The 13,518-nt window shown below is 44.4% G+C and overlaps 1 protein-coding gene across 1 annotated transcript in view; it reads left to right on the forward strand.

Annotated features, from left to right (window-relative positions):
• Positions 1-13,518, forward strand: part of PFAS (phosphoribosylformylglycinamidine synthase) — a 371,702-nt gene that overhangs the window by 277,958 nt on the left and 80,226 nt on the right. The window contains exon 19 of the mRNA XM_086931905.1: positions 11,858-12,038. Coding sequence (XP_086788031.1) covers positions 11,858-12,038 — 181 coding nt within the window. The remainder of the gene's footprint in view (positions 1-11,857; positions 12,039-13,518) is intronic.

The raw sequence follows: 13,518 nt of genomic DNA on the forward strand, positions 1-13,518 counted from the left end.
AGTGTTCAAATTCTAACCTACATTACAACCACAATATTCTGACTAAACAAACTAGGTGGAACAGTCTCTTGCCCACTATCAAAGCTACTGCAATGCATGTGCATGGTCCCACTTACAGCAGGCATTCAGCTCATGGCAAATCACGTTCCAGGAGTAGAAAACATTTACACAGACAAGTTAAGTAGGCAAATAAACAGCTCTCTAGAATGTGAACTAAACAATCCTTGATAGACACAATATTTCAGCATTGGTAAATTCTACAGATCAACCTTTTTGCAACAGCAGAACACATAAAATGCCAGTCCCTCACATCCAGGCATTCAGTCACAAGGACATGCACTGTAGATAAGCTAGTACAGGGCTTTTGTTTACAGTTCTTGTGCAGCAATGAAATTAAAATTTAGTTCTAGCAGATTCTCTGAAACCAATGCCCAAAGCTACACGTAACTACCTTACGAGAAGAGCAGCCTTTCATAGTGGCAGCCACCTTTCTGAAGAGGGTAAGCGGACCTCAGACTTTCACAGTGCAGGAAGCTTAACAAACCATATGGAAAGGAATGGTTATCATGAAAACATACTCTTAAGTGCTTACCAATGGTAGTGTAACCATTGCACATCAATCAGGCCATCACCCTTCCAACTTTCTTCCATCAGCCAAGTAGCCCAGGAGAGAAGGCATTGCACGCCCTAGATGTCAGGAAGGCAGTAATGTACTACATTCTGGAAAACCACGCAGTTGTTACAACAGTGGGTACAATAGTGACAAAGAAAAGTATTATGAGATAGATAATGCAGAACATTGAACCCTGTTATCTATTGGCAAACAAAACACCGAAGACACAGTCCACTAGGAAGAAGGGGGCCACACTAGCATATATGGCCAATGTCTCAGTACAGGACCTCTGCAAGGGAGCCACGTGGCAGCAGTTCACTTCATTCAGCCTCCATCCTGGATTGTCAATGTGCTCTTGGCAGTGAAGCATCCCTTAACAAAATCAGTATGCGCCTGTTGTTGGAACAGCTTTGTGGATTGGTTCAGTAGGTATGGTACCCAACATACTGACCAACTTCAGGCCAGACATTCTGAAGTGTTGCTGTCAGCATTGTCTCTAGCCCCTCAATGCCTAGCTTTGGGCACAGTTAAAGAATACTTGCCAGCACTTTCAGCTTTTTTGAGATTGCCCGATCAGCCTTACTTGTTTCAGTCACCTATTGTGCTGCATTTCTTGAAAGATTTCTAATAGGTTTCCATCTTCTCCGTTCATTACACACCGGTGGGATTTACATTTGGTTCCTACTTCCCTTATGTGAGTAAGAAACTGGCCTTTTGTTGCAGTTATCCCCTTTTTCTTGCCCCCTTTTTAGCTACAAGATGCTGATTTTCAACTCTACAGTGCACTGAGGATTGCTAACCAGACCTCCGTACCAGTGCTCCTTCCCCAAAACAAGGTGTTGTCTAATTGTGCTACAATTGACTAAGGACTTTAGCATCCCTGTAAGTCCCTGGTAAATGGTACACCAGGTACCTAGGGCATGAGTGCTAAAGAGGATCCCAAAGGGCTGCAGCATATTGGATGCCACTCTAAGAGACCCACACAGAAATTACACACATACAGCCATTGTAAGCTGTGTGGCATGGTGAAAACATGGCATGAATTACTCCTGTGTGCCATGCAAAAGCCACTGTATCTAATGTAAGTAATTCACCTCTAGAGCAGGGCTTTGAGCCCTGAGGCAGGGTGCATTATATTCTATGTGAGGCCATATCTGCAAAAGCAGATATGTCCCTGTGATGTCTAGTTCCGTTACTAGACATTATGAGTGATCAGGGAAGCCATCTTAAGGTATGTACTGGACACTAGTTAAAGCGAGTTCACCAGCTACATAATGGCTTCACTGAAACCTATGGTGTTTGGTACCAAACACCTCGTATTAATAAACCTGAAATGACTCCCGTGATTGATTTCTTAAAACATGTACTTAGAGGGTACCTTAGAGGTACCCCCTGAAACCCATCAGCCCTCTAGTGTGCTGGCTGACTGTTCCAGTCAAGCCTGCCACCGCAGACCTGTTTCCGACCCCCAGGAACAATGCCTTCTTTGAAGGGAGGTGTTTTACACCACCTCCAGGAATGCTGGTAAATTAGCATTTCAAAGCAGGTAGCTACAAAGAGTCAACCTCTTTAGGTATGCAAATCTGGCTTCCCTCAGAGGTGGGGGGATGCCAAAACCCAGCCCCGCCCTTTACCAGGGTTTATTTTCCACCAGGACCATCTGGAAAATAAGTAGTCAGAGAGGCGTGACCACCCTCAGTCTAGTTCCACCCCTGAAGTGGGCTGCCTGATGTGGATACGAAATTTAAAAGTGGGCCATCTTGGTGATGGCAGAATTAGGAACTCTGTGACAGGGAAGTGGTCATATAGGGGGTGTAGTGACCCCAGCGGTAAGTAGCCCATTTTCAACCACCCTGCACTCCCCTAACACCCCAAAATCTAGTATTTAGGGAATCCCCTGGCACCTAGAAATCAGATTATTGCCTACCTAAGAAGGATACATGAGCTGCGAGAAGCAAGGACTGTGGAGAAGCAACCGACTTGTTGCTAACCCTGCCGGCCTATCTACTGTTTCCGCTAGATTGCTCTAATGTTATCTATTCCTGCAGCTGGAGTAACTCCCAAAGCCTGGGAGGAATGCCTGCCTTGAACAAAGACCCAGGAACTCCTGTGGAGTAGCCGAGCTACTTCCCTGTATCCTGATGACACTCCAAAAGAACTGTGAGGACTTCAGACTGTCCCAAACCTGACACTGGAAATCACCACTGCACTGTGCCCCCTAGCCCGAGTTGAAGTGGGCCAATAGTGCCAGTGTGGTCCTTTGACCCTCCTAAGACCAAGCGTTTGCCCACAGTGGACGTGCAGACTCTTTGTGCAGCCCCCCTCTACTGCGAGCGATTCCAGGGATGAAAATCGATGCCTCAAAACACCTCTGCACCCGGCCACCCTGGCCTGAGGAGAAGAGAACCAAAGGTGTCACCCTGTCCCTGGGCATCGTGAGACGTGAGCCCCCTTGTTGGTTCAGCCTGACTGGTCTCCCAGTTCCAGGCCTAGCCTCTTTGTAACTGAACTTTTCCCCATTAAAGTGAATGGGGCACCCGACGTCGTAACACATCTCTGCACACCGAGGCCCCTGAACCTCCCTAGTTGACCTTTTGGTGTGGCCTTGGACCTTGTCACATACTCACCTTAAGTCCAGGAGATTGATCCCGTAAGTAGTTTTGAAATGCTCAAATGCAGTAAATGGTTTTCTCTCATAAGGTAACATTGGGCACCTAATGCTGAAAAGCACCTTTGCACCCATCCACCCCTGTGCTGCCCAGGTGACTTGTTGGTGCTGCCGTGGACCTTGCCCCATACTTCCCTTAAGTCCAGGAGATTGATCCTGTATGTCACTGTGAAATTGCACTGTGCTCATTTTGAGAAGCTGTAAAACTTGATAACTCAAAGAATTTAACAGATTATGTTGATCTTGGTATCTAAATTCATATAAAAGCATGTCATTTTTATAAATTGGTTTTGGATATCCTAATTGAGTGTGGTCTCACTTACTACCTTTGTGTGTGCAGTAAATGCTTAGCAATACCCTTTGATATGCCTAACTGCTTGCCCACACTGCCACAAAAGAGAACATTTGGGGTGTAATTTGTGTCTCTGTAATTCCTTTGGGATTTGCCTGGACTCTTTACACAGTGTACCTCTTTTTGGTTCACTATTTTAAGAGAGCTGCATTTTTACATCTGTTGACCCTTCAGAGATCCTTTCTCATGCCATAACATTGTTGCAGCGTATGAGCTACAAGTCCATTTTCCACCCAGACAAACTGGTTCTGAGAACTCTGGCATCCTTTTTCTGAAAGTGGGAACTCTTTTCCATGTCGGGCTGAACATTACCCATGCAGTATACTTTGTTCTGTAGTAGGGGATCTCTGTGTATAGTCATAATCTAGTGAATAGTCCCGCCCATGTGCGCGGACCCCAGAGCAATCAAAAATAATCTCTTAAGCTGTCAAAACATGCAGACCTGCATAGACACTTAAGAGAGAATTTAAAGACCGATAATGCAGCCTATATCCACAGGCTACACTGTCCAATACTTCAACTGGAAATTCCACCAAAAACCACAACAGCACAGCCTGTCCAGGGTTTTCCACAGAGAAAAACCTTGCTTTTAACAGCAAAACCCTCTGGAATGATAGAGAGGAAGGAGTGGACAGACAAGCCCCATAGGCTGCCATTATGTGGCTCAAAACAGGATACTGTGCCTTTAAGCGAACTTTCCAGAAGCCTCACAGTATCCCAGAATGCAGTGCAGGTCCCTTTCACCTTCAGTTCTTTTTGAAGGCGTAACACGCCAGACCTGTAGCATTCCTTACATGAATATCTCTCTCCACCGGGGAGGAGGGCGGGCGCTTATGACTATAACAGAGATACCCCTACTACAGAACTGGAGTTACAGGACAGAAACTACTCCTTCTGTAGTAGGGGATCTCTGTGTATAGTCATAATCTAGTGAATAGAATGGCAAGCCCATCCCCACACCAAAGCGGCGGTGGAGAAACGAGAAATAACACCACTATTGTGCGAACAAATTTCGCAGCAAAGCCTGCTCAACCTGAGCATCTGCCCTGGTATCAGTGTCCAGACAGTAATGCTTAGCCAAGGTATGGACCGACTTTCAAGTGGCGGTCTTGCAGATTTCTGCAATCGGAACATTAAGTAGCAAAGCAGTCGTGGCAGCTTTGCCCCTGGTGGAACGAGCCTTAGGTTTACCTCCTACGGTCGTATTAGTCTTTTGGTAACACAATTGTGTACAGGACACAATCCACCTAGAGATGGACTGTTTTGAGGTAGCAAGACCGGTCCAGACTGATCCATAATTGACAAACAATTGATCTGAACCACGAATATCTCTGGTTTTAGCCAGATAAAATTCCAACACCCTCCTAACATCCAGGGAATGTAGGGACCTTCCCGCTGGAGATGCAGGATTCTGAACAAACGTAGGCAAAGTTATTGTCTGGTGGACATGAAAACCAGAAATAACCTTTTGGAAGAAATTTAGGGTGAGTATGCATAACAACCTTAGCAGCATGAAATACAGTATAAGGTTCTTGGCAACACAACGCCTGCATATCACTCCCCCTGCGGGCCGATGTGATGGCCACGAGGAACGCCGCCTTCCAGGACAGATGCTGCAACGAAGCCCTATGAATAGGTTCAAAAGGCTCCTACATCAATCTGGACAGCACAACATTCAATTCCCATGAAGGCGAAGGAAGCCAGACAGGCGGAAATGCTTTCTTCCAGCCTTCCAAATAATCTTTGATCACAGGGATCTGGAAGAAGGAAGTCTGAAGGGCATTTCCTGTAGGCAGTCAGCGCAGCAAGATAAACCGTAATGGATTAGACATTAAGGCCCGACTGCGCCAGGCGTAGAAGATACGGAAGGATGACATCTTCCTTACACGTCGTCAGGTCATGGTCCTTAGACTTGCACCAGATGCAAAAACCTCTTCCACTTGTAAGCAGAAGAAGTCCTAGTGGAAGGATGCTTAGCCTCCTTCAGTATGTCCGTACAAACTTCTGGTAGATTCAAATGGCCATATTACACTATCTCAGGAGCCATGCAGCCAAACTCAAAGACGAGAGGTTGGGGTGCAACATCCGCCCCCTGAACTTTGTGAGAAGGTCCGGCCTGCAAGGCTTCCGTATGAGAGGACGGAGAGACCGGTGAAGCAGGTCCGTGAACCACCACTGTCTGGGCCATTCCGGGGCAATCAGGATCATCCGCGCCCTGGACTGGGACAGCTTGATGAACACCGCCGGAATCAAGGGAAAGGGTGGAAAAGCGTACAGAAAGCTGTTCGACCAGTTAATCCAGAACGCATTCCCCAGCTTCCCCACAGGCAGTACCTGGAGGCGAAGACTCGGCATTTGCCGAAGACTTCTCCTAGTACTTCGTCGTTTATGACCCATTCGTGGTTTTCCTTAATCAGTCTGCTCAGCACGTCTGCCTGAACATTCTGCACACCTGGCAGATGGGCAGCCGTCAGAGTCAGTCCTCTGGATAAAAACCAGCGCCAGATCGCCCGCGCCTCCTGCGACAGAGTGCGCGTATTCGAACCCCCCTGCTTGTTGAGGTAATACATTGTGGTCATATTGTCCGTCTGTACAAGCAGAGAGTGGTCTGGAAGGACGGAAGAAACGCCTTCAGTGCCAAGTGAACAGCTCTGAGTTCCCGGAAAATGATGTGATACGTGGACTTCATCGGGGACCACGTTCCCTGTATCTGCAAGTCTCCGGAAAGCGCCCCCCAGCCGTGGGGAGACGCATCCGTCACGACAGTCTGTGTGGAAATGTCCTTGTGAAAGGGAACCCCTCTTAGGAGATTCTCCGCTGAACACTACCACTTCAGAGACTGAAGAGCACGCAGAGACAGTCGTATCTTGTCGCCCAAAGATCCTTTCCTCTAATCCCACTGATCCTCCAAGCACTCCTGCAAAGGTCTCATGAGCAGCCGTGCGTGTGGCGTGAGGAAAATCTTTTGCCTGCCTCATTATTACACTGATCAATTTTTATGAGCAAGTAGCTAGAAAAGACATAGCTATGAAACTCTGTAGAATCTACACAATCTTGGTCAGAATATTCCAAGACACTTCTAGCCCTCATGTTGTCCTGCTTAACCACATGGCTGCTGCGGGGATTTTTCCCCTGTGCTGCAGATTGCACTTTTGCTGCAGTTATGACGAGCTCAGCTCGTCATCAGCACACGACACCCGTGGGTGATGACGAGCTGAGCTCGTCATCAGCAGCGAAAGGGTTAAAACTCATTCCCTTAAACAACCTCTGAATCAGTCAAGTCCAATGGGAATTGGAATTGCAGTGGCCGCAAACTGGAGCGTCTTGGGATGATGTTGGAGACTCATTTCGCCTCAAATAGGCTCTGCTGTGGCACAGATTTTCAAATAGTCTAAATGCAGGGCTCCCATTTCTCCCTACAGCAACCAGAATCAACATCATAACTGATTTCTCCTTGGAAAGTTGGAGAGCTCACATACAGGAGCTATTTAAAAAAGGTCTGTGGTCGGAGGAAGAGCAATCCCTCCTCAGTAACATATTGGAAGTAGAGGCCATCTAGGTAGGTCTGCCAGCGTTAAGCCCGGCAAAGCAAATCTTCCTTATAAGAACCAACAACACAACCTATGTGTATTACATTGCAATAGAGGAAGGCACAAGGTCCTACACCCACCCCATCAGAGGCAGAGAGACTTTTATGGGACTTGGCCATAGCAAACAGAGTTGTTCTTTCTGTTGAATATTTACCTTTGCAATGGCAAACTGAGTAGTTTTTTTCTGTGAAATAATTACCTTGGATTTCAGAACATGTGTCTAACCTTCTCCATCCCCCATGGTAGTGCTACTAGAGGTCACTCAACTAAAAAGAGCTTCAGCAAGTTTTCATGAATTGGGGTCATTGCAACCTAGACTTCTTTGCAACCCTGCAGAACAAAAATGTCTGTCATGCGCAAGCCTGCGCTCTTAACCAGGCTTCATGCTCAATGCCTTTTCAATGACATGGTTGATAATCATTTCTTCTCATTGTATTACAGAAGGCCAGGGCAGATTCATGTAGCTGATATTGATAGTTTTAGCGTGGCCAGGCCAATTTTGGTACACTGACCTGGTCTGACTATCCCGATAGCTACCAATCCCACTGAAGATCCATCTGAAGTTTCTCTCCAGGAACAACAACTAGTTCTTGGGTCATTACTTGAGATTGCTGATCACTGCAGTTGGATTGCTGACCACCTAAAATTCGGATGTGTACATCTCAAAAGATTGCAGGGCATTCCTGATGCAGGTGCGAGGACCAAGACCTATAGTGTTAAGTAGGAGCATTTCTGCATTTAGTGTGCCAGTTAAATTCTGAATGCCATTTCTGTGAAGCCACACTAAATTCTTGTGTGCCTACTCCATCTGGCCAGGAAGACCTAAGGTACACCTCAGTCAGGGTACATCTGGTAGCAATATTCAGGTTCAGAAAGACTGGCAACACTCCATTCTTGCTTTCTCAAAGGATCGTCAGACCGTTTATGAAATGTTTATTCAGCGCTTCCCCCAGTCTGAAGACCTCTTGTGCCAAAGGAACTGAACATAGTGCTCAGTCAACTAACAGTACCACCTTTTGAACCCAGCCTTAGAGTAGATATTGAGTATCTCAAATCCTCCTCTTGGCTTTCATATCAGCAAGACTACTGTGGAGTGTCAAGCTTTCACAATAAAAGAGCCATATCGGAAATTCAGAAAAGACAAAACCATCTTGTGCACCAACTCAAAATTCATGCCTAAAGTGCCGTTCGATTTTCATTTGAACAAACCTGTTCTACTTCATCTGTGTTTCCAAATCCTTCAACAACACCTGAGAGAAATCTACACATACTTAATATTCTCAGGTCCATCTAATTTTACATGGCTATATCAAGGGGTCAAAGTGCCTTAAAAAAGTATAGGAACTGTGATGCTGCATGGGTCAGAGAAGTGGCAATAAAACCCAAATACTCAGTAGTTTTCGTGGTCTTTCACCGTCAGGTAGCTACTTATAAAGTAATGCGCAGCTTAAATGAAAACAAAATTTAAAAATTTGAAATGCACTATAGTAAATTATAAAACCCTGTGAGTTAATGAACTGCAGGTGTATGTGTGTAACCAGAGAGCCACAGAAATAAATCTTGGTTGGTGCAGTGGAGAATAGTGGCTTGGGTTTTTTAGTGCTACCAGGTCACCGCCTGTGACAGAAAGCACTATAAATGTGTAAGTCACTTTAAACTTGCAATTTAGCAATACCCAGACTGTACGTAATGCAATTGTTTTTACATAACTGTCCCTTCAACACTTCGAGGGGTTTTAATCGCTATATAAAAACGATTACAAGTAAAGGCGCACACTTAACAGTTCAGTTGTTAACTTTTTGCAGTGGCTCACAAAAAGAATACAGGTTAGTCATCACAAAGCTTGGAGTCATTAGATCAATTAAAACCCTTACTGGCTCCCAAGCACCCTTTACATTTCCAGATTACCACATAGTGTACATTTGCATTTTTTTCAGTCAAGCGGGCACCCTGGCAGGAATGTTTGTGTAACTGACTGCCCGGCTTCGGTTTCAAAGCACAGGAGGCTTTCTGAATGACACTTCAGCTGAAACATTTAAACTATCGGAATTAACTGTCCCGGGATTGTTGTCTTTTTACAAAAATTAGGGGAATTGCTTTTCATACATCAAAGTTGGGGGACGTTGTGCCCCTCCAATCCCACCCACTTCGATCACTGGCTATGACAAACAGTTTAAGAACATCTGTCAAACTCATCATCTTTTGGTTGCCTGGGCAGATACTGCCACTGACTAAGCTGGGCATTGCCCGCTGAAACACAGCCAACATCATATTCTACCACAATAAAGTGATTTACTCCCTTGGAAGGGGGTGACAATGTTCTCTGTTCAGGAGTGCTGCTCCTGGATATCTGCCACACAGCTGTGAAAGCGTAAGTAGTCAGTCACCATGCACTACTTCCTGCCTGGAGTTAAACACAGCAGCAAAATCTTCAGTTGGTCGATTAGCCATGAACAACTTGTTTCACTGAAGGTGAGCCTTCCTACTATCAGATATTTGTTGACATTGCATACTTTTCAGATTGAAGCATGTTGAATCCATTGAAGATTCAGTGCAGGCGAAGAGATTAGTGCCCTATAAGGCTAGTTCTGTAATGTTGACACGCATGTGTCAATTCGTTGTTTCCCAGTCAGAGGCTCATAAAATATGTCCTATGTTGGCATCGAGGGTGAGTAGCGAGCTCAACCATTCTCACTCAATGGCTGAAGTTTAGGCTGTTTCAGATGAGGTGGAAGTGCTACTAAACAAACATTGTTGTTGTACCTATGGCTATATCAGAATGGTTTATTGCCATATCAAATGTAGGGTGGTGGGCAGCTTGTTGGCTGAGAGTGGTTCAAGTATGTGAATCTTTGAAAGATGCCAATGCTTGAGAACTGGAGTTACAGGTGAGTAACTAATGTCTTTTACCTCCTGCCCCTTACCTCCAACTTGTGCGGAACATTATGTTATAATGTGATTTTGCCGATAACAAATTGTGTAATGCTGAGGAATACACAACATATCCCTACTGTCTTCCCACTCACGTGTCTCCTTTCTGCCAATCAAAACACTTACTGCACACATCACCCGTGTACCCCCTTTTTTAAATCATAACTCCAGAACTAAAGCATTTTAGATCTGAAGCTAAAGAACTAATGGGGCTTCCTGGGACAGAAAAACTCCAGTGGTTTGCTTACATAAAAAGTGAGAGTAAGAGGCTGGGTAATCCGGATCTCTGGAGCAACCCTGAAGTTGCCTGTACAGAGATGTCTCGTGCTGACCTGGTGAAACTCTATCGCGACCACCAGAGGGAGGATATCCTCAACAACTCTATGTTGGGTTCTTCAATAACATAGTTTCTTAGTATTAAAGAGGATTATAAACTTGAGCCATTTTTGGACGAGATTCTACCCAGTGGAGCGAAGAAACTCTATGTACAATTTAGACACGGTACACTACCCCTCAAGGTTTTCTCTCATAAATGGTCCCATACTAAGTTGTTGGAATGTCCAGAGTGTGGTGCACAGGAGGAGACTGAGCCCCATGTTTTTTTCTTCTGCCCATGCTATAAGTCTCTCGGGCAGCATTGGCTTATCTAACTGTGTAGAAACTTGGGGTTCAAACAATATCGCCAGACATTTAGAATTCTAAAATCTGACACCTTCCTGCCTGTTGTATTTTCAGTTTCATGTTTCTTGCACGCCATGTGGCGTAGGCACTGGTCATTCATTAAAAATATCCCCCGTTGATAATGTTCTGATTAGTCCATCTTGAGCTGTGAAACAAGCGTCCCGTTTGCTTATTACTTGCATTTCTTGTATATATTTTTTAACTTTTTACTACTTTTTTAACTATGACCTTAGCTTTTATGATATTTAACTGAGTATTTTGTATTCTATTGCTGATGTACATAGACATAAGGGTGTTTTTATGGATTGTATATTTGTATCTTTTAAGGTCTGTGACCGAAATAAAGATTATTTGAATGAATAAATCATAATGAGGACCTTACAGACTGCTGGAGTCAATATTTTTTGTTTTGTTTTTGCCTTAATGGGAGTCATTTGCTTACATCATGTGGTAGTGAGAGTTACTGTGTAGTATTCGGATGGGTACTGTAGTTTGCTACAGGTGTCCCTGGGACATTAGGTGCTCACTGCACTCCAAATAAATACCCATGATTCTCCCTGTGAGGTCTAAATTCTATCCAATTAGTGAGGTTGTGCAGTCAAGGCTTACTCTGTCAGGTGGTAGGGCTTAAACTCTGATGTAATATCTGGTTTATAAATCCTAATCAGATCCAAAAGCAAGATTTGATTACTTAACCACACTACCGAAGGAGAGTCCAGGTTCAAGTCTGAGAACTTTGCATCCATTGAGATATGGAATAATACCAAAGAGCCTTGGGTGTTGATTGTAAAAGAATTCTCACCAGTAAAGTGCTCAGGACTTTGGTTCATCACTGACCCTCTACTATGTGGCGTAACCAAATTATTTCCATATAAAACTGTCACTGATCATTCCCCCTGCTATCTCATAGAGCCCTGAGTCTTATTCACATATGTTTTCAGGATTGGGGCAGGATGCTCAAAACATCCAGATTAAAGGAATTACACTCAGTCTTGCCATGTTGTTCCCTTTCTTTCTTTTAGGATGTTAAGTGCAGTGGAAATTGGATGTGGGCTGCAAAGCTTCCAGGAGAGGGTGCAGCACTGTACGATGCCTGTGTGGCAATGTGTAATGTCATGGCTGAGCTGGGCATTGCAGTTGACGGTGGAAAGGACTCTCTCAGCATGGCAGCACGTGTGGGTGCAGAAACAGTGAAAGCTCCTGGTGAGTCATGACTCGTGTGCTTACTCCATTTACAGTTTTTCAACTAATGCACCTTAATGAGAACTTCAGTGTTTTCTTAATTTAATAGTTAATAAACGGGTACCTGAGGTTTATTGTGTTGTTGCAATAAGCTTTGTAGGGGTCATTAGCACACACAGATTGTTACCTCCTTTTATCATCCTTTGAACAATAGAAAGGTGAGCAGCTGTCCGGTTCAGAGCTGCATCCTTGGGTTCTGCAGATTCTACTTTTCATCCCCTTATGTGGTTTGCGAGGGCACTAGATAACAGAAAAAATATTTATTGACGAGATGAGGAACTCGCAAATGCTTCTCATCACCCCCATCATAGGCATCTACTGCTCCTTCCTACTCACCAGTGTAAATGCTCTTGAATGCTGCTACCCTACGAACCCTTTCAGATTTGGCAAAACACCACTATACTTCTGCAGCAACAGGGTCGCTGTATTTTTTTCTGTTTTTGTAACCTTGCCGTGTACTGAGAACCTCATGCTTATGTTTTAGAATTAGACACTTGTTTCCTAGGGATTATTCTACCTAATGTCCCTTGCCTTACGTGGTGCTTGGCTGGCTATTTCATGTGTTTCTTTTAAAAATACAGTAATGAAATAATTAATTTTAAATATAAAAATGAAAGATTGTTATAAAATGATTGTTTTAAAATGGTTCCGATATTACACTGTAATTCAATAGCCTCACATTGAATGTAGTGAGGGCTCGAATTCTGTGAGCTAAAAAGCGTTACTTGCTCTTCTTATTTGCTGGGCCAAACACTGTGTTCCCCTCCACCCCAATCATCACCACCACCAGGATTTCCTGAGCAGCATTTTACAGAATCATTTTTGGCAACTTTGCACTTGTATCTAGTTCATCACACCTCAACAAGCAAACCGTTAGCTTGTACACGCGTTAGTCGTTATTTGCCTCTGATGATATCTAATGTAAATATAGCAATAACTCGTTAGACACCAGGCTCTAGAGTGGCTTGAGGTCTGGATGAAAATAAATGAATCCCAGTGTGTTTTTAAAAACAGCAAGCTTCAGAAGGTCTGTCTTCTGTGTTGGATCATTTTATGCTGCCATCCAAATTAATCAGATTATCTCAAGAGGTTAAACGAGGCTTTTAAGCAGTAGTGTTGAGCCTGTTTTGGAAAGAGATCAGTGGAGGTCAGGATCCGCAAATAGGTGGGTGTGCTTTGCATTATTCGGTGAGCATCCTTTCTCGGCCACATGGTATGGTCTTTCGGAAAGCTATAAGTAGTAGCCTGACCTTTGCCTTGTCAAAGATCCCAAGCGAAGACGATTGGAAAGTGAAACCACCTAACCCCGCACTAGCCACCCCCCACAAACAAACACACACCTCTCCCCTCTTGTCCCTTTATTTTAAGCCTAGGATTATGTGGAGGCTGGCTCAGCAGAGATTTATTTATTTTATTTCTTTTTAAGGTTTTATATAGCGCG

Source organism: Lissotriton vulgaris, chromosome 7 (genome assembly GCF_964263255.1).
Source record: "Lissotriton vulgaris chromosome 7, aLisVul1.2, whole genome shotgun sequence".
NCBI classification, from domain to species: Eukaryota; Metazoa; Chordata; class Amphibia; order Caudata; family Salamandridae; genus Lissotriton; species Lissotriton vulgaris.